The sequence below is a fragment of the Nilaparvata lugens genome, chromosome 12, assembly GCF_014356525.2.
Source record: "Nilaparvata lugens isolate BPH chromosome 12, ASM1435652v1, whole genome shotgun sequence".
In the NCBI taxonomy this organism is placed as follows: domain Eukaryota; kingdom Metazoa; phylum Arthropoda; class Insecta; order Hemiptera; family Delphacidae; genus Nilaparvata; species Nilaparvata lugens.
Window position 1 is genome coordinate 5,998,182 of NC_052515.1, and position 25,693 is coordinate 6,023,874.

Here is a 25,693-nt window from a genome sequence, read left to right on the forward strand (position 1 = left end):
TCCTGTAGTATTTATGATGTTATGCTATATCATATTATTTAACATAAAAATATATTTTATTATCATGTTATTGTATTTATGATGAGTATTGTTTGATGAATTGTTTATGACCTGTGTTAATATTGTATTATATACGATACATAACATTAAAAATAAAATTGAATTGAATTACCTTGTTCAGCGTTTTCCCTTTATTTTCATTGATTACTCGCATTTATAAAGTTACTAATATCGAAATACTCGCTAGTTATCCTAATATGAATCGCGGACAGGATTATCTTTGCTTGGTAGTAACATTGAGATAGCCATTTTTTGTTGTGTTTTGGTTTGCTTTTGAAATAAGAGCTCATTATAAAATATTATTACATCCACTTTGTTTCTTGTCAATATTTATTGATAGTTTGATTTACCTACTATTCTCTGAATTCTCCACGTTCATTTGGTGTTTTATAATTTGAGTTTTGACCTGAATTTGCTTGTTACAGCACAAGTGAGTAAGCTGGCAGCACTAGGCTTTGCGAGGGAGGACTGCGCCTCTGCACTGGAGCAGTGTCAGGGACAGCTTGACGACGCAGCCCTGTGGCTTGTGCAGCATGCCAGTGCAAGTGCGAGTGACAGTCAAGCCACTAGGCCCAACTTCTATCTGGAGGGAACCAGTGGATCAGCCGACAATACAGCTGCTTCTGCCGCCATGTCTTTCTCACAAATCGAGGTAAGATCTAGTGTTTTTTAGAGATTTCGATTAGTTGAAACAATTATTCAAGGCTTGAATAAACGCTTAATATTATTGTACAATATAGTGCTGTTGGTGTACTATTTGTAGGCCTAGTACCATTGTTGTACTATAGTACCATTATTTTGCTTGTAAAACATTAGGCCGCGTGTGACGTACACTTGAACATTATGCCGTCTATGACGTTCACGTCAGCTGTGTGGCCTGATGTTATCAGTAGTTACTATATTGTACAATGATATTGCTAGTCTATGGGCCACTTTAGTAAATTTAAAACAGGTATTTTTCTATTGGCATGCCTTAAAAAGTATTATAGGGAAGAATTTGGTGTCACATGGGTTTGAAATACCTGTGTATTGTACCAATCAGGACGGGTTGATGGTTTCATTTGAAATTCATGACATTTAGAGGCAGTTGGAATTTCTCAATATATTGTAAGACATTCAAACTCTGATATGTCCAGTTTATTAGCATTTTTTAAAACAAGTATAGTCAATCAGAACTTCAGTCAATTATACTTCTAACTGGGCGTGAACATTTATGATAATTTCTCCCCTATTGAGATTTATTAGAACCTCAAATCTTTGACTAAGAAGGCAGATCATCCACCACGTAGACTTTGTCGGCTAACGAGAGGCATATTTTAGAGAAGGGCAATGGTAGAGAAGTTCTCTTATCAACAATTTTATTACTGTAAATTATGAAAACACAAATTAAAATCGTCAACCACTTTTATTATTATATAATACTATAATAAAATTATATTATTATATAATAATAGAAGTGGTTGACAATATTTAAATTTGTGTTTCCATTATGGAAAAGTACCACAACATCACACACAACACAACTGTAAGGTATTGTAAATTATTTTAAAAATCTTCCAATCCAGTAAATATTTAATTGGAACATCATTAAACTGTTCAAATCTTTCGTTTAAAGACCAGTAATAGTGATGGCAGTTCTTTGTTCAGAAAATCCAATCACAAAACCAACCTATAATCAGATTCACGTTATACAGTCAGTGGGAATGATTGGGTAACACTTTTGCCAATTTCACTTCTCTACAAACATTTCAAAAAAAAAAAAATTTTTTTTCATTATTTATCATATTTTTATAATTGTGAATAATTTTGACTCAAAATTGTGTGCGAATTAAGTTATCATTTACGTTAGAATGTTACGTAAGTTACGTAACCTTTAGACTGTAAATATAAAAATAAAAATCTCAATACCCTTTTTGAATTATTTTATCACAACATGTTCCAACATTGATGCCATTTTCAAGTGATATGAAGTAAATAATTAAATACTGCTGGAAGATTCTTATTAAATCCTTTAGACTGTGTATTCCAAATTAAGGTTTAAAGCAGTTTTGGGTGAATGCCTGTAGTTTTTACCTGGATTGTATTCGTATGTGAATAAATAAATAACAATTGAGAAGTAGTATTTTCGTAACTCTTCATATTTCTGCGTAGATGGCAAAATTTTTGACAATGACGCGACGTTGAAAAAGGATATGCTCTGTCCAATGACAGACAAGAAAAGCAAATCAATGTTAATCAGATGCGGCATGAGACTAGATAACCTGAAGCTCTTTTGCAGATTTATACCAAAGGTTGAAAATATTATTACACTAGATGGTATGATATAAGGATTCATTCTGAATTTCAACTTATTGCAGGTGAAAACCGACTGCCTGTCAGTGTGTGTGATCGACGACTGCATGGACGCGGATGTGCCCCTCCTGGAGATGGTGTTGTCATCTCTGGTGCTGAAACATGACACCCTCAACGGAAGTGGATCCGCCAACTGCCAACTGGCCATGGACTACTACAACCGCAAGCTGTCTGGCTGGGAGCCCTTCCTCGAACCTTGGAGGTTAGTGATAGTACTTTCAAGACAGTGAGTAATGTCATACAGAAAATATAGCATTAGAAGAAAACCCGTGGTATAGGGCCATTTATGTTCCAAATTCAAATGTTAACTAAGGCCGATAGTTATTTTTCGTGAAGCTATGTGATGCTGGTAGTCTCTCACACTGTACGGTTCTTACACTCTCACCCGGCTAAAACAGTAATAATTGAGGGTATTTAAGATTGACTACAATATAAAAGAAACTTTCAAGCACTTTACAATACAATAATTACTAAATTTAATCTAATACAATATAGAACAAAATAGTATCGACAATAAAATACAAGAATCACTACATTCAATCAGAAAATAATAATTTGAACTGTAATTAATTGGAAACTTATTACATTTATTCGAAACTTGAAAAGATAGGTTTTATCAATTCATATTTCATTGTTATACTGTAGAGAAATATTTTGTTTCAATCAATAAACTTTGATTTGGTTGATTACGTTTCAGTATATATTGGTATAAATATTTGAGATAATTTATTTTTGAGGTCATTTTGTCCAATTTTGTCTTGTTTTCTCTTTTCTAATTTCGTTTTTATTTTTAGGAGCAACGTTTTGTGGGAGAGAGCGTGGAGTTGCTCAGCAATCAATAAGCACCTAATGCAACTGCACATCACTTCGCCAGACATCCTCAACCTGAACATAACCTCAACTCTGATCGACCTCTACAGTCAGGTCAAGGACAAGTGGACTGATGACTACTATAATCCCAAAGAGAGGTGAGGCTGCTTTATTTATTCATTCATCGAAAATACATTACATGATAATAAGCAATACAAAAAATCTCTGCTTGTAGTGAGATATTCGTTTCAAAGTCAGCACCTGTTTAACTTTAGTTTGCTATCATTGTCATTACATAAAGCAGATAGCTCCATCCTTTCCCAACTCCTGACCGTTGCCAAACGGTCAAGAAAGTTTGTAGGTTATAAAGAGATATAATGAACTACCAGAATATTTAATTTCTGGTCAAAGCAAAAGACAGAAGGAGGAAAAATCAAACGTCTGCTTGTAGATACACGCGGACAGACGGATGTCTGTGTGCGTTGCAATATTCGATAAACTGGGGAGGGATTTCCTCTGTCTGTCTGCTTAGGTCCGTCTGCTGTTGTGTGCGTTGGCCTTCAAGCTGCATTCCCACATATCAGTATCATTGAACATGTCCTGTATAGTTACATTTCAATGAGTTCTAATGGGACTATTCACACTCGCGTGGCCGGGCGGAGTGGTTGACCGAGTGAAGTGAGGTCCAAGATTCAAGTCTACGGTTTCGCATTTCTCTTATGTATTTATGTTTACATTTATGTTCCGCATTTACGTCGGAACGCGGCAACAGATTTTCATGAAATTTGCCAGGAATGTTCCTTTTTGAATTGCGCGTCGACGTATATACAAGGTTTTTTGAAATGTTGCATTTTAAGGATGATATAAAAGGAAGAGGAGCCTCCTTCATACGCCAATATTACCGTGAAAATAAGACTATAGAATATTATTCATCATGAACTCTCATCATGAGCACTCGAGTGGATTATTAATTGCATGCAATGACGCATGCAATTGATTACTCAAAGTAGCACAGTATTTTCTCCTGACCTTTCTCTGCTTTCAACTTGGTCAGCTTTTTATGATAGTAGTTGTTTATAACAGATGATTAGCGTTGTTGATACACCAACCCAAACATCCATTAGCCGTTTTCACACCGATATCTCGCCAACACGACAGGACAGGACAGAATCTACTCTGATGGAAAGTATGGAGAGTCTGTGGTTTATAAATGCGCGAGATCTACTGTTCACAGAACTACTAGTATTTTCAGGACTGGTTTTCAGGACACTTATTAAATCTAATGGACCAATAAATCTATAGAGTTCATATAGTTTTAAAGGTCAATTAGATTTAATAAGTGTCCTAGAATCCGGGCCTCAGGCCCGCGGTAAGGTAGACCTACGCTAATCCACGAAAAGCAACCCACGCCGTGGGATGTTTTGTAAACCATTGCTATAGAATTATTCATAATCAATCAGCTGACAAGTGGATTATTCATTTCATGTATTATTTTCATTAAACAGATGTCTGGAGAGCAATGTTTTACAAAACATCCCACGGCGTGGGTTGCTTTTCGTGGATTAGCCTGGGTCTACTTGGCGGCGGGCCTTACTGTACACGATACTTACCGAACATGAAGTGATACTTATATGTAAGTATCACTTACATATATGTAATCTAACTTCATTTAACATTTGCTTGTAATTCTGTTTCTTTTGAGTTTAACTCTTCCATCTCTTTCTATGAGATTGTCAGGTAGACAATAAAAATTAAGATCAGGTACGACTACGAAATTATCGTCTTTTCGAGTTGAACTCTTGCAGCCTTTTATGTAAGACATTGATCAGGTACGAATGTGAAATTCTGTTTCTTTTTTTTATATTTACCTATTTATACATTGATAAATATTTCATAAACTTAATCATTTTGAGTTGAACTCATCCATCTCTTTCTACGAGATTGTGATCTCTTGAAAATCTTTTAACTTTTTTATCAGGTATGTGTAATTCTGTTTGCTTTGAGTTGAACTCTTGCATTTTTTTGTATAATATTGACTTGTTGAGCAGGTACGATGTGGGCGGTGCGAAATCGGTGGCAAACAGCAGTCCCCCGGGCTACAGACGTCGATGTCCGTTTGTGCCGTTCGCTCTATTGAATGACACCGGGTCGCGGCTCTGGTTCAGCACGCTGACTGCGCACTCACCCACCTCCGAGGTAGGCCAGGAGAGGGAGCAAGCCGCTAGCAAGCCAGACAGCTCCTGGACACTTGTCGAGCCCGGTGATACGGTGCCATTCACCTTCGAGGAGAGAGGTGATTCATATTGATTGATTGATTATCCGATTAGAAAATAACAATGTATTGCCAGCTCTTGCAATACCCATTCTACATGCATTCATTTAAAGCTATACATTCATTCAAAAACATATGAAAATTTTAACGTAATCCGTACAGTATTCATTTATTCATTTATACATTGATACAAACTATATCATTCTCAACTATGAATGATTGGGAAAGGAATAACGGGCTTAAAGCCCAAAACTGTTCCATTCCCAAATTTAGATAGAAATTGTACAGATATTAAATGAAGATGAGTTAAAACTTTTTAAAACAAAGAGTATAATTTATTAGTTATTGCCAGCGTAATCTTATATAGATTTAAGATTGCCCGTATGCTCCATCTACATCTGAACGAAAGAGGACCAGTTGGTGGTTTGATAAATGTGACCATTTGATCCTGGATCATGATAAACTTTTGCTTGACTGTTGTTCAGCATAATGGAGTCAGTGAATTTTAGTGATTGTTTTGTTTTAATTCTAATAGAATATTATTTTTATCTGCACACAACAACATAATTCATTAACCCTTATGTTTATTGTTTTTGAAGGGACGGATTCAAGGATCCAAAGGTTCAAAGAACCCCACACGTTAACTGAAGCTTATTGTGTTCCCAAGTAGTATGTTAGTTAGGCAAACCAATACCCATGTCCTTTACAAGGACTAGGAGTTTTTTCCTATACTAACATTCCATTCATCACTTGGCTGCAATCCTTGTCGCAATCCAGTGTGATATGTTTGGCAGTCTCTTCAGACTGATTAGTCCTCGTGACCTACGTGAGTTCCACTCCTGGCCTTCTTTGTAGGTCCTTCCGCTGAGGAAGGGGCGGCCAAGTTGCCTCTAGGGCGCCTGGCCAACCTTGACTCAGCCTCTTGACCCACATTTGTCCCTAGCGTTTCACCCATCTCTGTTCTCTTGGTTTTTTTCTTTTTGCCCCTCTGAAACTCCGCAGGGTCAAAATCCTCACCTCTCCTAAGAAGTTTTGCCTAAATGACCGCCCTTCTTTGAGCAGTGGTGAGGTTTGGTCTCTCCACCCACAACTCGTGACCTACGTGAGTTCCACTCCTGGCCTTTTTGTAGGTCCTTCCGCTGAAAGAGGGGACGCTAAACTGCCTCTAGGGCGCCCGGCCACCATCGACTCAGCCTTTTGACACACATTTGTGCCTGCAGTTTCGCCCATCTCTGGTCTCTTGGGTTTCTTTTTTGCCCCTCCGAAACTGCCCTGTTGGGGCAGATCCCGTAGGTTTGAATGCAAGGCAACTTCTGGAGTTGCCTTGAGGTCCATTTTAGTCGCCTCCTACGACAAGCATGGATACTGTGGGTGAATTCTGGTTTACAACACATTCTTGAGTACGATGATCGACTCAAAGCTCCCCCAACCCACAGGGGGCATTAACACCTAAATTGTTATATGACATGATGTATTGTACTCTATAGTGTGATTATAGCTGATATCTTTCAAGTACCTAGTTATAGTTACAGACATTTTATATACAGAAATTTTACCCAAGTTTTAAGTGCTATGCAAATTGATTTATATTGTATTGCACACGACCTTACTCACACACAGACTCGCTCTAGTTGAAGAGTACAATTCTTTGAAATTATTGTAAAGTTAACATTTCAAATGTTTGTAACATGTTGCTTACTGAGAATAACAACTTTTTCATTAATTAATTAATTAATTCATTCATTGTATATTATTGTTGTAGTAATATTAGTGATATTGTTCATTTATTGTTATATAAAGTGATGTGTAACTTCATAGTGTAACTTCTATTACCATAGAACACAAAACAATTACCAGAATGGTGAGAATCTTGTAAATACACTGACTCAAGTATGCTATAATAGTAGTCAAGCCCATGTTCAACTTAATCTAGAACTTTAGATTAAATTAATTGATTAACTTAATTGTCAACTTTATCATTATGTGTAAGCTTAAACAACCAGCTGGTCCGCTTCCGTTTAAACGTGGATGTTGCTTACATCATTTCAGTCATCTTACACAATTCAGTCAGTCTTTCAGTGCAACTCAAAAGCTAAATAAAAAGGTCTCATCACTGAATATTAAAATCTAAATTCAAATACACCCCATGCTACAACAAATATAATGTACTAGACTGTGCATTGATGTATTCTGTAAAGCATTAAAAGATAATTAAAGTTTTCAATTTGAATTCAGAAATAAAGAATTTTTGGATTCCTATTTAAACTCAATTTTAAATTAGCTCAATGAAATTTTAGTTTTCAAAAATATATTTGCATTAGAATTCAATCATTCCTTATAATTACAGTATTTAAAATGAAGTTGAAATATAACCCATTCCAGTGATCTTTAGCGAGAGATGATCGTTGCAATTTGATAAGTTATAATATCAATGCACTGCAGACAGAGATTTAATTTGCATTAAAGTGTTGATGACAATGTGTACGTTCTGTGTACAGTAAGTTGTTCCAGTTCCAATCGTAAATTGTTCCATCACGTGACTAGTGCAAAATGCTCCCATGGAACGCTATTTCAAAATCGTTGGTTCAAGCTTTTGGCGCGCACTTATAAAGTTGATTTACACCAAAATGTGTCGTTTACTAGTTGTGAATGAAGAAAGGCTGTTTTACATACTTACCGTCTAGAAAAGTGTGCATTTCTTTCATTCCATTACTCTTAAATTTTCTATAGAGAAAAATTCATTTAATGAATGGTTATCAAACATCATTTTGTTGGTTATATATTCTATGGCTATGGCTAAACCAAATGGTTATCAAACATCATTTTGTTGGTTATGTATTCTATGGCTATGCTATGGTAAACAAACAAGCTATCAGCGCATGCGCAGAGAAGCAAGCCTACTACAATTCAATCGACCAATGAGAGCTGAGAGCTCGGATAGTTGGAGCTGTAACAATTATTTACCAGGCTTCGACTGTGGCGAAGGAACTTGGAACTGGAACTGGCTTCTGGTACAGAATTACAAATATATTTGGTTTTTATCTATACTGTTGTAAATAAGAGTGAGTGTTTGTAAATATTTTTTTTTCGCAAATATATTTCAATTTCAATGTTGGACAGGCAAACAACGACACAGGAATACACACAAACTGAAATCGCACAAAGTGAGGCTATGTGTGGACGGATGGAAGCCAATATGTCCGGCAGTATCAGTGGACAGAGTCGGAGTTTACTTCAGACAGGCGTCACCCGACTTTGCAGTGGAGGGTGTGGATCTGCCCCAAGCCCGTGTTGTTCTCGAAGTCACACTGGAAGGATCCGCAAGGAAACTGGTGACTGTCAGATCGGCTCTGCAGATCACCAATCAGCTCACTAGTCGGATCGAAGTCAAACTGGACAATGCTGATCTACATACTGGCGGTGAGAACTCTTACAATATGTCACTAGTTTTGTTGATTAATATCAAAGACTCCTTCATTACTCAAATAGATATTTTCATTATAATATATGCAGGTTTTCATGAATCCTTTGCAAATGGTATTTCCTAAAGCTAGAACAGTAGTTTGTCAATATTGGGCCTCTGTAAGAATTAGGAAAAAGTTGAAGGTATAGTCTATACTCTTCAAGGCTGAAACACACCTGTCATACAGAGTTCTGATCTGACTTTCCTATGGTGTGGAGGTAGGACAGGTGATATGATGGACATGTTAGGCTTGATGCATTCAATTCTGTTATCTGTTTCGCTGTCATACAGTCGTCCGCCTGTATGACCCGAGTCGGATCGGAACACTGTATGATAGCTGTCTCCCGGCCTCTACTTTTTCATTCTTATCCTCCACTTGATATTAGATTCCTCCTAATTAATATTTTACAGTGAGAAACTTCTCACTCCAAAAATAGTTAAGATTATCTAGGTAAAAGTAGATATGTGAATCAACCTCAAGTACTTTTTAGCTAATGACTTATCAACTAAAACCTTTTTTTCATTATGGTTGTATTGTGAGTGATGTTGTGTATTTCCCCATAATGAATGAATACAAAGTAATGTTGTCAACAACATTTCTCTGACATCATTCCGTCGTTTTGGTGAAGGCACTATTGACATAGTTGATTTAATTTTCATGGATTTCGATGATTTATAATTGTTTTGTCTTGAACATGAAGATAATTCTTGGAAATTTTAATATAATTTAGACGATTTTGTGAAATGAAGAACTTTTTTCCTCTGAATGGAGGGAAACCATTATATTTGACCTGTTGTACACCGTTTGACCTGTGCTCATCAAATGCGGTTCAACACGACGAAATAATAATACTAATACTAATAATAAAGGAAAGAGTTGGCTTATACACGTACGGGATAGGAAATTTACGAATGACGCATCATCACGTCTGAGCCAATACACGTAGATGATAGGAAATTCACGAATGACGAAATATCATGTCTGAGCTACTGGACTGTTTAACTGTAAATTTTGCATATAGATTATCAATTTACCGAGGATGGTTGTAGGCCTATTTTAAATTCTTCTAGATTTCAGTAGGCTACCTAGGTGAAATTTGCAGTTTATAAAGTTTTCAATTGGACCCTTGCGGAGCACGGGTTACCTGCTAGTCACTAATAAATACAAGTATATTATATAATCTTGCATTGAATGCGTGTATGTGCAAGTACACGTCTTATTTACTTACTTTGACTACTTGAAATCGTTGCCAAGGACTGGGGTCTCCAGATAGGCAGTGTCATAAAAAATTTTTGTCACACACAAAACTGCATGGCTATTCATGTTGTGGAGGTACTGGATCCGCAAAAAATGATGATTTATAATGTTGTCTTTTCTCATGACTGACCATCATTTATGTTTATGCCAGGTCGTATGCATTTAGTAGTGGAGCCTACAAACACATTGTCTGTGCCGCTAGCCTATGCTATAGCACAAATGTACGTGAGGCCTCTGGAGAAGTCCAACTCTCCCAACCAGTATTACGCATTCAGCAATCAGCCCATTGCCTGGAAATCGGTGTCGCAGCCCGGTGAAGTCGTCAACAAAATGCATCACTGCAACAGCAATCGTGGGCCCAGTTTCAATGTGAGTCATGCAATTACATCATTCAACTGTAAATGAATCGATTATTAATTTTTGTTATCCTTTTATATTCCTTTTATATTTTGTTATCCTTTTATCATTCAACTGTAAATGAATCGATTATTAATTTGTGTTATCCTTTTATATTTTTATTGTTATTAATGATAGGAATAGAATTTCAAATTAGTTTCAAATTTTGTAATCAAAATAAACATATTCGCAAATGAAAGACAATTTATATAGATTGTCTCTTTTCTGTTTAGGGCTACTTGTAATTTAAATAGAAATACAAATCTCAGTACCCTTTTTGAATTATGCTATCACAACATGTTTCGGACATTCATGCCATTTTAAAGACTTGAAATACAAATTTCACTACCCTTCTTGAAAATGGCATGAATGTCCGAAACATGTTGTGATAACATAATTCAAAAAGGGTACCGTGATTTGTATTTCTATTTATATTATAGACTGTGCACAATTATTGTTAGATCTTGTAAGAATTGTAACTTTGCCAGGAAGACAAGGTAACAATGATTCTTGTAACAAAGATTCTTACATTTCTTTTCCGTGAGTTCATAGAACGTTCAACACCAAGTAAGTTTATAGTAGATGGATTATAAGGGAGGGTCCTTTTTTACACTTGGAAAAGCTGTTGGGCTCCTTTTGATTCACTACTCTAATTTATTCTTCAATAGCATGTTTTTTCAAATTAAAGGTTTTGAGACCTGATTTTTGATTGAAATAAGGTGATATAAGTATCAAATAAAATAACGATTGAAATAGTCAATCAAAATAGGATTGAACATTAACATAGAGAAAAAATAGCATGAGAATATATCTCATGGTATAGGTCGTTAATATTTTAAATTTCATACTGATTTTATGTTAACTCAAGCCGATTACTGTCGACTGCTACCTATTATCACTGCTTTGTTGGAGTGATAGTGTAAGAACGGCACTGTATGAGAGACTACCAGCGTCACATAGCTTTAGCAAACAACTACTAGGACTATCGGTTTGATTTAATAGGGAAATTTGGAACATAAACGCTCTATACCATGGATATCTTCTTATGCTATATTTTCTCTATGATGTTATTTATTAATTCCTCATAAATTACAAAGTGAATAAAAATATTAATCCTAGTAACCTTTTAAATCATTCAGTCAAGACATGTTTCGGCTACTAATGCCATTTGCATTGAAATGCATTTTTGTTGAAAGGGCATTAGCATCCAAAACAAGTCGTGACGAAATAATTTAAAAAGGGTGATCCGATTCATTTTTTCATTTATATTGAAAAGTAGCCCTAAAGAGAAAAGACAATTAGATGGCGAATCAACCCAACATAAATCAATAAACTATACAATATACACTGCAATAATTAAATTATTCCCAATAAATTAATGGACCAAATGTAATTATCTTTTGTGTAGTAGTGAAGGTATATAATGCATAGCAGTTGGTGCATAAACACCACGAACGGAAAGGCTATATAATTGCATTAATAATTTTGAATTTAGAAGTACTGTTCAGTTTACTCATTTTAAAAGTGTTGAATAATTCAAATTTGTAAATGAGTGCATTGAGTACATCAGTAATGTTTCCAGAACTATGGCAAAAAAGGAAGCAATCAGTTTTTGTTTATTGAATCTATTTCTATTATTATTGGCTAAGAATCTGAGATTATATTTCTTTCAATTGTTTTATGTGTTAGTATTATTGTATGTAAATATGTTTGAATAGCTTATGCTTGTAAACTACAGCAGTAGAAAGTCAACTTCTTCTTTCTTGTGTGTATATATATATATATATATATATATATATATATATATATATATATATATATAATATATCGTATGGTTATGTCAGCAAATCATACACACAAAGATATAGAGTATTATTTACTCACGTCAATAAATATATAAATAAGAACAAATTTATAAATAAGAATTGAAATAAAATGCCTATCATGTTTTGAATTATTACAGAGCTAGATCCAACCCTTTGAGCCATTCCACAGACTCATCACTGACATCATGTACACCTTCAACCCCATCAGAGAGAAATCGCAAGGGGCACTCTTCGGCAATATGCCTTATAGTTTATACTGCCGCTCCACAATCACATGTCTGATCGTCTGTCAGGCCCCATTTTGACCGCCAATAATTGCATCTACCTACTCCTGTGCGGAAACGATTGATAAGAGACCATTGTTTCCGAGGAAGAGTCATACCATTTACCTGTACTGTTGGGTCTCTTATTAGAAAGGAGTTCTGCCCAATAAAGTTATCCCAAGATGCATTCCACTCTTTATCAGCTGTATAATCTTCAGCAATTAACTGAGGAGCTGTCTGCATTGGTGGGTGCCTAGACTTGAGGCGGTTGGGGTGGGGTATCAGGTCCTGCGTAATTGGTTCTTGTACTCTGGGTACCTATTGTTGTATTGACTCCTCCTCTAAACACGGACTTCTTCCATATTAGGGGAGTAATTTTCAGGGGAATATATTGTAAAATGTACTTTCTGAAAATAAAATGAACTTGAATTGAATTGAAAAAATCATAATTTATTCATAATTATTTTATTGATAGCCTGTCTACACAATTATTTTTCAAAATAATTTGGAAGAGGACCAACAGGCACTGTCCAAATCTGTTCCTCCCGCGAATTTTGATTCATTAAACTAATCCAGGAATTAGTTTATGTTTTCTTCACTTTATAAAAGATTGTCCAATTGTGTGACCAAATACTTGAAAATAGTTGAGTGAATTGCTTTGTTTTGTTGCAGTTGTGCGCAGTGATCCGCCGGGAAGGCTACCCGGTTGAGCGGCCGGTGTTCAACGATGTGTTTGTGCAGCCAGCGCACTCTATCACTCTCATCAGTCCAATGACAATCGTCAACCTGCTGCCCAACGAACTGCACTTCTCAGTCAAGGGCGTCTGTTCCGGTCGAATTCGGCCCGGCGATAGTGCCGCGTTGCACGAGGTATTCTACACTATTGCTACTAATGTTCAGTTTAGTTTCGGTTTAGTTTTAGTTTAGTTCAAGCTTAGTATCAGTTCAGTTTCAGTTAATTTCCAGTTCAGTTTTGTTTAGTTTCAGCTAAGAGCCTGTGTTGAATAAGTTTAAATCATAGAGAAAAGGTAGCACAAGAAGATATCCCATGGTATAGGGCGTTTAGGTTTCAAATTTTACTATTTAATAAAACCTAGTTGTTATTTTTGGTGAAGCTATGCGACGCTGGTAGTCTCTCATAGTGTGTCGTTCTTACACTCTCATACGGCCAAAACAGTACTAATAGACAGTAGTTGTCAGTGATCGGCTCTAGTTAACAAAAATCGGCATGAATTTTGGAACATAAACGACCTATACCATGGGATATCTTCTTATGCTATCTTTCCTACATGGTTTCAGCTAAGAGTCTGTACTGATCAAGTTTAAATGACCTACATTTGGTTGTTTACAATATGAAATTTTGTTTATATGACCTCATGTTATGAATTCTGTTGTATAATATTTTATAAAATAATAACTAAACTGAAACTAGATGGAGTTTAGTTTTTGTATAATTTTGTTTCAATTTAGTTCCAGCTAGAGTTTAAGAACGTTTAATAGTTTCGTTTCATCCTTTCCGACCGTTGATCGAAAATCATTTGAGTCACTTTCTCTACTTCTACATCAATATTACAGTACATCACTTATATCACTCAATGTATTGTTTTAAACGTTTGCTTACAGGGTTGGGCAATGAAGTGTCGATGATTTGCAATAGCAGTTAAGAAAGTTACACACACATCGATTTTTGGACATGCGTTTTTTTATAAATTCTACCAGATTGAATGGAGCTTGACAAACACATGTTCACATCATATTAGGTTTGTCAATTTATGCTCAATCAAATGGAATTTATAAGAATGGCAACAAATATTAAGTTCAAAAATCGTATTTTAAAAGACATTTCTGTCCTTATTTGAGAAACGTGAAATGAATGAAAGTGACTATATTTTCTTGAAGGTTGATACAAAACTCGCCGTTGAGTTGCTGCTACATGTGGAGAACTACCCTGGTCTGTCAGCCCTGATGCTCCCCGGGCAAAATGCGCAATCCAACTTCACAGCCAGACTTCGGCTGCAAGATCTTTCCAAACGGCGGTTGAGTTTATTGGCGGCTGTAACCTATAGTATCACACATGGATTGAGGGTAAGTGCTTTTTCAATCTGTGTTAACATCATAAATATTTGACAATCATGTTTGAATTAAGTTTGCTGGTTTGTGTACATATTTGCAGGAATTCATTATGTACGAAGGTCATTCAATAAGTAACGAGACAAATTACTAATTTTCAAAAACGGCTAAATTGATCCATATGAAACTTTTAGGACATGAAGTTGGCAACTTTGCGATGACATCTGATCATTTGTTCTATCGTATTTCATAAACATAATCGCAAATAGACTTAGTTATCAATGGTGAGTCCGCTTGAGAATTGCACCACGGAAGAAGAACGTGCCGTGATCAGATTTGACTGTCTGTCGTTTCAACTCTGGCTCATAGTGGTGGATTCATGTTTCATCACACGTTACAATATTCTTTTGAAAGAACATTCTCCTTCAGTCGCTATTGTTTATCAGAGAAAGCCAATCAGTGTACAGAGAGGAAGATGTTAAATATAATACTGAAGATTTACTTGAAGATAATAATAATTTTTCTCAAACTGTAGGTTTCAATTTTTTCTTTAGTATATGCAATGCTAGGTGGTTTATGGGTAGTGAGTAGTTGCTATTAGTTGCTAAGTGGCTGATGCGCTGATCAAAATTGCCAACCTATCACTTTTACCAACTTTATGGCGTGAATTTAACTGTAGGTGCTTACCTCATTTTAGTGATGACGTCTTTGAAAAACTTAGATTCACTATCGAGCTCTTGTATTTTAGTGATTATATTTATATTGAGTTCACCTGAAAAAATAATACATAAATGTTAAAGTATATATTTGATGTGTAGGGCTACTTGATATATTTTTTTAAAGTAATTAATACCCTATCTGGGCAACTTTATATTTTCTAAGACTCAACTCACACTTACGTGACTCAGGTCGAGAAGAGACTCGTCTCTAGTCGAGAGCATGTGTTTCCAAATGGTGACACTCATACCAATCGATTCTAGTCTTCGCGACGTCGTCATTTTAAAATACATGCTCTCGACTATATCGAGTCTCTTCTCGACTGAGTCGCGTAAGTGTGAGTTGAGCCTTAAAGAATTGATCAATACCCTTTATTCTTTATCGTAGACAATTCATGTTTTGGAGATGCGCAAAGAAATTGTAAGATGCCAACATAAAAACTAGACTTGACAAAAGCGTTTTCAAGGCGTTCTTAATAAATAATACAGACAGTAGTCCTAATATAGCAGCACGCTTTTCAAAGAGTTGTGGAAAATGTAGCGTATTAGCTTTAGTTGATAAACTAGATCAATTCCCAGATGTGCGGCTTACCTGTGACTCATCCTAACTTAAAATCAACTTATAACTGCAAAACCTGATAAAACCCTAAATGCCATAAATACCTGAAATATCCCTATCTAAAATTTTCAACTGAACTTACAGCTTGTTAAAAATATAAGCTTATAGCCTAAGCTCATTAAAAGAAAAAAATTGTTATTTATGAAATTGATAAACTAAATAAATCATATTTGATTTAACGATGGAACCATTATAGGTATTAATGAAGATGGAAACCACTAGATCCTTATATGAACAAATAATGATCATTAATAAATTAGTGATGTTTGTGATTTGTATTTTTTTCAAAAACGAATTACCGGTATGAACAGAAGATTTTTGTGAATTCAAGTTCTACAAACATTCTATTGTTATTATAGGCTTCTAATAAACAATCATTTTAATTAAATTAGAAAAAAAATAAAATAAAAAGTAGACTAGCCTACTTGAATACGTGTATATAGGTGTAATTCCTAGGTCCAGTGCCGAAATACCTGTCATTACATTTTTGGTTGGGATCGATTTAGTAAGCCTATGTTATTTTGAGCACAAAAATTAAACGGCGGGCACTATTGTTTTTAAAATAAATCAAGTTCAAAGTAGCACAATTTTGCATGCATTCAACCTGTAAGGTGGCAGCCATTTTGATTATCGAAATCCGTTATTGCAAAACTGTTCAACTTACGCAACTTGAAATAAGTTTTGACAATCAATTCATGCACTTTACTATTCTATAACCTATTTTCTATAAGCTATTTGATGAAAAGCATACTTTAAAAAACCATACCGGTACAAATGAAAACCCGACTTTGCTAAGTTCAAATTCATACTCTGTATAGTTATTTATCAGCTCTATTAACTGGCATGAGTCTCCTTTCTGGGAAACTAATGGGGGGTCCACCCCATCCTTGAGAAATGGACTTTGTAACCTCCTTCTCGTGCATGAGGTAGGTAGGTAGAGCAGTTCATAAAAAGAACACATAGTCGAGATATTTCATCTGTAGAACAGCTGTTTTGACGACTTTAAAAAAATGACGACTAAAAAAATCATTGAATTTCACAATTTACACAAAGGAAAAAGTACTCTGAAAACAATTATATATACACATATACAAAAGTCTGATCGTAGTTTCGAATATGAGCAAGGAAAGTTGTGTGAGTGTACCACACCAGATTTTTTCAAAAACGAATTACCGGTATGAACAGAAGATTTTTGTGAATTCAAGTTCTACAAACATTCTATTGTTATTATAGGCTTCTAATAAACAATCATTTTAATTAAATTAGAAAAAAAATAAAATAAAAAGTAGACTAGCCTACTTGAATACGTGTGTATATAGGTGTAATTCCTAGGTCCAGTGCCGAAATACCTGTCATTACATTTTTGGTTGGGATCGATTTAGTAAGCCTATGTTATTTAGAGCACAAAATCACAAAAATTAAATGGCGGTCACTATTGTTTTTAAAATAAATCAAGTTCAAAGTAGCACAATTTTGCATGCATTCAACCTGTAAGGTGGCAGCCATTTTGATTATCGAAATCCGTTATTGCAAAACTGTTCAACTTACGCAACTTGAAATAAGTTTTGACAATCAATTCATACACTTTACTATTCTATAACCTATTTGATGAAAAAACTTACTTTAAAAAACCATACTGGTACAAATGAAAACCCGACTTTGCTAAGTTAAAATGAATAATGATAATAGTTTATTACTAATTGTCAAGGTGATACCTACTTTTAATTTAATTCTTAAATATTTTCTTACCCAAGTGACAAGAATTTTGTTCCACACCATTTTATCCACCAGAGTAATTTCGATCTTAGATAAATTATGTATATAGTAATCTATGGATACCAAATAGATTATAATTAAAATTGGCGTTAACAGAAACTTATTCACTCAACTTCAATGCAAGACTGGAGAGAGTTGAGAGTTTAGAAATGTGAAGTAACAGTGGCAGATTAGATTAAACAATCAATATTTCTGGTTGAAATGGGATTAATTCAGAGCCGAACTGAATCAAAAATCAACATGATTGAGTCCGAGATAGAACCGATTCTGTATATTTTTGAAATTGAAAGATAACAGAAAAGATAACAAGCAAGGTAGAGGTTTATCAGTTTGGCCAACTTTAATAATAGCCCAGTCAATGAAAGTCCAAAAAAGCAGTTTCGATCCGAAAATTAAATAAAAGCTGAATTTCTCAACATCGATAGAACACTCCCAGAGGATCATTCTCCCAAAAGTCCCAAGAAATCCCCTGGAGCTTCCCCCCCGCCCCCTAAAACATGAAAGTGGAAGTAATCACGGAAAATCAATTATCTTTACAACCATTGATAGGAAACGGTACTATTATATGTCATTCGATTTCTTACATTATGGACTACAATATTATTTCTATTCATTTTTTCAATAAAACTAACAGTTCTCTTGATATAATAATATATAAGTGAAAATTTAGGGGTTTACGATTTGATGTTTTTGTTTTCTTCGATTAACTGTAAAGCATGTGATTTTAAAGAAAAATGAGCCGAATAATTATTAATGTAGCCACTTTCATTCAAAGAACTATGGCCAGCACGCTTACCCGATTCAAGGATATGCGATCTTTTTTATGGGGTTACTAAAAAAATAAAGTTCTTAAAGATCGTTCACACACCTTGGAAGAACTAAAGGAGTGAATCAGAGAAGAGATCCAGGCCTTACCAATCGCAGTGCCAGAATGCGTTTTAAAACTTCAAAAATGCGACGCTACATCAGTGTATTGCTGCTTATGGCCACCATTCAACTGATATAATTTTCAAAAATTACCAATAAAAACTACATTTCAAACTGAATAAAACCCATAATTTTTTTTCAAGTTGAACGGTTCATCACTTAAAACTCTTCCTTTTGCCGGTGTAATTGCCTCACCCACTGTACTCATGGTGCGCCATGTTTAAAAAATCTCCCATATATATGGGCCCAAAAATACATAATAGGCTCCCTCAGGATATTGGAGACTTAGCGCACTCATGAAAATTCAGAGGATTGTTTAAGACTGTTGCTTGAAACGCCATACTATTCTATGGATTAATTTCTGCAGGAGTAATTTATTGTTCCCTTGCACATAGGTACTTATGACTGACTGCCTTTTAAAAAAATGATTATATTTCATGTGAGTATTTTAATTACAGTATAATTACAGTATTTTATCATTTTGATTGTGATATGTGTTGATAACCTACCCAAGGTTGCTCTTTTTTTGACTCATCCTTTGTCTGATCATCATATGTTTAGGATACAATTATAAAATTGAATTGAGCGATGTGTGTGCTTTTAGGTGACAGTATCGGCGCCATTCTGGCTGGTGAACAAGACAGCGCTGCCATTGGTGTTCAGACAAGAGGGCGTGGTCGAGGAGACGGCCGGCCAATACGAGGAGCACGAGTTGGCTCGCATGGTGGCACCGCTCATGTTCTCGTTCGCCGACCAGGAGGCCAGTCCAACAGTGGTGGCGCGCATCGGCACACGCGTGCACAAGGATGCAGTCTCACAGGTATGCCTCTTCTTCTTCTTCTCGAAATTCCGTGAAATTATCATGACTTTTAATTTTAAGAAATAAATATCTTAATTGTCACAGAATGTTTCCACATTATAGTCATGGTTGGTAACTCTAGTAAATAATACAAGGCAAACATGAGCCTGCAACAACAAGCACACATAGTCAATTTTACAAAGTTTAAATACATCCATTACACTCTATATCAGGTAACAATTATCTTTTCCAATCACTTATTAACTACTTATATATCATTTATAATATCAATTATATATACATTTTCCAGTTTATAGAATAATAGTCGGCTATCTTATATGGGGTTTCTCCTATTAAAGCTTCCTTTACTTTCAACTTAAAAGCGCTATTATATAAAGATCTTATAGTGGCAGGCAAATAATTATAAAGTTTCACAGCCATATAGGGATTTAGTTTTTGAGATGTACTGTGCTGATACCTATGAACTCTTAAGCTTTTTTCATTTCTTGTTGCATAATTATGGTGGTGTCTATTCACATCAAATTTTTCAATGTTAAAGTGTACATATACAACTGTGAAATAAATATAGAGAGCTGGGAATGTCATCACTCTCATTTTTTAAACAAAGGTTTGCAGATTTCTCGGTATTCTGCATTGCATATGAGCCTCATTATCTTTTTTGCAACCTGACAATTTTAATCGTCTCAGGATTATTCCCCCAGATCATAACACCGTAACCAAAAAGGCTCTTTACATGAGCAAAATAAACCTTGAGCAATATTTCAACTCCTACACATGTTCTCAACCTTCTAATAAGATAAAGACCTTTTGAGACGTTCCTTATTACATAGTTAATATGATGATTCCATGTCAGGTGTCTGTCCATCCAGATACCAAGAAACTTGATTGCCACAGGGCAGCTCTTGATGCCTTTAATTCCTGATGAACTTTAATTATTTTGAGGTTGAGTGGTAGAGAGGACTTAAAAGTCCTAACTCCGCCTAATAAAGAATTTTTTCATTTCATTTTCATTTCATTTCATTTCAATTATTTTTTACCATCAACAAACCTTTTTGATCCGATTAGAACAGAGCACAGAGATTTTCTTTGGTTAGGAGTTTTTTGATAATTCATTTTTCAAATTCAAATTTTGTTGCAAACAAAAATCACATTGAAAAATTTCTTAATAGATAACAAGATTACAAAAACGAGATGTCAAACATAAACCTACATTTATTTGTAGCACGGCCAGAAAAAGACAAACTTGAGTACGGTACTAGCCGTGAGTTATTTTTCGTGTTAATATTTTGTGAACAAAAAGTAAGAGTTGAAGAGATGTGAGTAATTTCTTATATTTGATCTAAATGGTTATTCATATTGTAGTAGTCGGGGTCACTTCAATCAAAGTTTATTATTTTGTAGCTAATAAATTTCATACGTATTGATTGTCCATAATGTATTCAGTGTCCATAATGGAAGTGATTGAACTACTCAAAATTAATGGATTACTGGTTCTTCATAGAATTTATAGTATTACTGGTGATTGAGCCTGTCTTTTTTCAATGTTAAAGTGTACATATACAACTGTGAAATAAATATAGATAGCTGGGAATGTCATCACTCTCATTTTTTAAACAAAGGTTTGCAGCTTTCTCGGTATTCTGCATTGCATATGAGCCTCATTTTCTTTTTTGCAACCTGACAATTTTAATCGTCTCAGGATTATTCCCCCAGATCATAACACCGTAACCAAAAAGGCTCTTTACATGAGCAAAATAAACCTTGAGCAATATTTCAACTCCTACACATGTTCTCAACCTTCTAATAAGATAAAGACCTTTTGAGACGTTCCTTATTACATAGTTAATATGATGATTCCATGTCAGGTGTCTGTCAATCCAGATACCAAGAAACTTGATTGCCACAGGGCAGCTCTTGATGCCTTTAATTCCTGATGAACTTTAATTATTTTTTACCATCAACAAACCTTTTTGATCCGATTAGAACAGAGCACAGAGAATTTCTTTGGTTAGGAGTTTTTTGATAATTCATTTTTCAAATTCAAATTTTATTGCAAACAAAAATCACATTGAAAAATTTCTTAATAGATAACAAGATTACAAAAACGAGATGTCAAACATAAACCTACATTTATTTGTAGCACGGCCAGAAAAAGACAAACTTGAGTACGGTACTAGCCGTGAGTTCATTCAATATACTGTAACTTATATTTTTATGTTAATATTTTGTGAACAAAAAGTAAGAGTTGATGAGAGATGAGAGATGTGAGTAATTTCTTATATTTGATCTAAATGGTTATTCATATTGTAGTAGTCGGGGTCACTTCAATCAAAGTTTATTTTGTAGCTAATAAATTTCATACGTATTGATTGTCCATAATGTATTCAGTGTCCATAATGGAAGTGATTGAACTACTCAAAATTAATGGCTTACTGGTTCTTCATAGAATTTATAGTATTACTGGTGATTGAGCCTGTCTTTTTTCAGCGTTGACTATTAATAATAAAGTTTTATTTACAACTAGCTTACCTGGCGAACATCGTAACGCCAAAAAGTCAATGTATCTCATGTCACACTTTACTTTAGGTTATTTGGTGAATCATGAAATGTATCTGACAATCAATATTTTCATTTACATCTGAATACGGACTTCCTATGTGCTCAGTCATGCAGCATTCATTATTCCCAAAACATATTCTTCTCAATCAATTGTTAGTAATATCTAACAGTAAAGTGTTGAATTAAAAAAAAAATAGATAGGAATCAGTGTTTCAAAGATGAATTCAATGTTTTCATAGTTGTTGATTGTCAATAGATGGTCCAGGAAATATGCGATGTACAATGAAACACACAGAATTACATATTCTTTCCATCTTCCATTTTAGGATGAATATAAGCTAAGCTAAATTAAAAAAATATATATAAATTATTCTGCCATTTGTGCCAAAGAAGATAATTTTGAATAAAATTTAGAATTTAGAAATAGGCCGACACATCTGGAAAATACCTGAGTCTATACCTAATTCATGCAGGTGAACGGGCTAGAGTCAAGAAAACTTCAAATAATCTTGCCATGCCTGATTTACTAGGTTTCTACTATAAACTAACACTACACTTTGAAATAATTAAACAAAAAATACAAACAACTTCAATAAACATTGGCAACTAAAATCGAACAACAGAAACAACAAGATCATGTTACTTTGTTGACATTCTTCATCTGATTCGGTGGCGCATTACTATCCCCGTTTAGATAGCAATACGTCACAAAACCAAACAAGATCAGTCATAAAATAACCAATTAATTTCAACATGAAATTACTCAAGAAAGAAAAACCCGTTGAACCCAAGTTTCGTCGATAGTAACCCATATAACCCATATAACCCATTTCATAATAATTTTGAATCCCCACTTTTGATTGACATTCTCGAATGAACCTTTGTTTCACTACACTGCACTTTCGTTGGTCTGTACGTTGCTTTATCGTCGGGGTTACAGTACCTTGTTTTTGGCGGTGAGCTTTTACCGGTTGAATTTGGCTTGACGGCGACGTCCTCTTACGTCCCTAGACCTGTCGTCTGGACGGGTGTCTCGAAGCGGTGTTACATAAAGTTGCGGAACCAAAGGGGTGGTAGTACAAGAAGTTGGTTTGGGGACACACATGAACCGCTGTAAATAAATGTATTACAGCATTAATTTCTAACTCTTCCTACAATTCATCAAAAGCTAAAACAGGAGTTTATTCAATTATTTAATTTAGATTTTATCTTGACGTTCTGATTTCATTCTCAAAATTTAACAGATCTAAAACAAATTTACTTGCCAGAGTGTCATTAATATACAATTAATTAAATTCTCTCATTCTATTTGAATCCTCATTTTATATAGATTTTTATCTTTAAACTACTGATTCTTTGTATCAGAATTAATGGATCTTTCTTCACAAATAATTCAAAAGTTCTGTTATAATTTAATAATTCGCGTTCAGTTAAAAGCCTTAACGCCATGAGAAAACACAGTCAGAAAAATATAAAATTGAGTCTTAAACTCAATATGAACATAATCTTAAAAATTTCATTCCAATTTAAAGGCTATCTTCCTGTCTTTCAGCAATACTCTACGATAATATATTTCCAGAAACAATAACTCAAATGTAACGTAACGGAAAACTTTCTATACTTCTTTAGAAAAAAAATTTATAATTATCTTCCATCACTAATAAAACCAAAAGGATTATTCTCAATCAATATTATTAACTTGAAAAATAACAGGCTTTGTTGATAAAATACTCTTTGATTGAAGTTTCAATTAATTAAATTCCCTAAATTATATTTTAACCTTATTTTACGTACCTTAGCGGTTATTTGAAGAAACAATTATTCGTACATGAAGAAGAAACACAATTAAACCTTTCAGGACATGGCACTATTAGAAAATTTAAACTTTAATAAAAATAAAACTAGCTCCTACATTAACTAATAAAATAAACTAGTAAACCTGCCCAAAAGGGCGAAACATAATGACTACATCTTTACTCTCGTAGTGCTCCTAGCAAAGTGTCCTCCGGAACGTAATCTGGTCTCTCGACTGGGGAATCCCCACTACTGTATTTAGAAACAGGTCTCCTATTGGGCGAAAGGAATCAATTTGACCAATCGTCGCGTGGCTTCTAGAGCCTTTGGACCAAATAGTAACTGCAAAATCGGTAGTTTGTTATAATTTCAATGCTTGCTGTTTTCCAACTTATCGCACTCTATGTCGCGCCACGAAGGCTAAGTTTTAGAGATAATTCCATAATCTACATTCCTCGACGACTCGGAGCCACAATTTTTAAATATCTATCATGGGAAACTCGAAGTCATGGCCGTTCATAATAGAGAGAGAAAATAATTTATTTCGCTAACTCACAATAATGGCTCTAGTCTATTGCTTATTAAATTTACTATTATAACTTGGGAAAAGGCCTGAATTAAAAATAGTTCTCGGCACACATTAATGAATGCAATATTAACAACTCTCTTCCATGATGTGAATAATTTTTTTCCAACATTTTCCGGTTACTCATTGATAGGGGAGTGATAATTATTTGTATAGGTCTTCTAAGGAACCATTATCTACAGCTGGTATCAATCAACTACACTTCAACTCCAAACTACCGTTGTAATACCAGTAGCCTATACAATTTATCATAGGGTGACGTGTTTATTACAGCTGGTAACTTTAGATGCTAAATCATAGGTTTATTATCCCAATATGATCTTGAATCATGATCATCTTTCCGTTCTTCGGTAGCCGCTAGGCCGACAATTTCGAAATTTCGAAAACATAGGTCTGTAAAATATTGGATTAATAAATAATCATCATCAGCCACCCTATTAAAATTTCTGGTCAGAAACCATCCCCAATATTCACACAACATATTCCCAAAGTTTCATGCCGTTATGTCAAGTATTTTTCAAGTCATAGGGAACAAACACACCAACAGACATTCATTTATATATATATATATATATATATATATATATATATATATATATATATATATATATATATATAGAAGATAGAAGATTTCATTCGGCTCAAACAAAAGCCTCTCTAATGGAGGTAGAATGATAAGGTTGAAAACGTTCAGTTCTGTTGTTTTAACATTTTGTTTTCAAATTACATTCAAAAAGTTCATGTAGTACCTACTTTTATGTTTGAGACACTTCTGGCGCTAGCATAGTTTCACAACTATCCTGTTCCACACTCCTATCTCTTGCAGTTGTTAACCATATCTATAATAAAATAAAGAGTTGGCTTATACACACGTACGGGATAGGAAAATTATGTTTGTCGCATCATCACGTCTGAACCATAGGACTAATTAACTTGGAATTTTGCATATAGGCTAGATTCTTAATTAACCAAGGATGGTTATAGGCCTATTTTCAATTCTTCAAGATTTCATTACGTCAAATTTTCAGATTATCAAGTTTGAAAATAGATCCTTGCGAAGCACGGGTTCCTGCTAGTCTTCAGCATAATCTTATAATATCAATAGCCTTCTTATAATCGTCTACAC

The 25,693-nt window shown here is 34.6% G+C and overlaps 1 protein-coding gene and 1 long non-coding RNA gene across 4 annotated transcripts in view; one reads left to right on the top strand and one right to left on the bottom strand.

The window, feature by feature from the left end:
* LOC111049518 (vacuolar protein sorting-associated protein 13D) overlaps positions 1-25,693 on the top strand; it is a 119,369-nt gene that overhangs the window by 59,289 nt on the left and 34,387 nt on the right. For all 3 annotated transcript variants that reach the window (XM_039438804.1, XM_039438806.1, XM_039438805.1), the window contains exons 26-34: positions 486-712; positions 2,418-2,614; positions 3,207-3,380; positions 5,271-5,515; positions 8,615-8,914; positions 10,367-10,584; positions 13,373-13,570; positions 14,600-14,785; positions 19,413-19,628. In XM_039438804.1, the coding sequence (XP_039294738.1) occupies positions 486-712; positions 2,418-2,614; positions 3,207-3,380; positions 5,271-5,515; positions 8,615-8,914; positions 10,367-10,584; positions 13,373-13,570; positions 14,600-14,785; positions 19,413-19,628 (1,961 nt within the window). The remainder of the gene's footprint in view (positions 1-485; positions 713-2,417; positions 2,615-3,206; positions 3,381-5,270; positions 5,516-8,614; positions 8,915-10,366; positions 10,585-13,372; positions 13,571-14,599; positions 14,786-19,412; positions 19,629-25,693) is intronic.
* Positions 14,626-18,115, bottom strand: LOC120353801. Its single transcript, XR_005572610.1, has 3 exons — positions 17,855-18,115; positions 15,458-15,542; positions 14,626-14,760 (listed from the first exon to the last, which is right to left on the bottom strand). It is a non-coding gene; the product is annotated as an uncharacterized LOC120353801 (long non-coding RNA).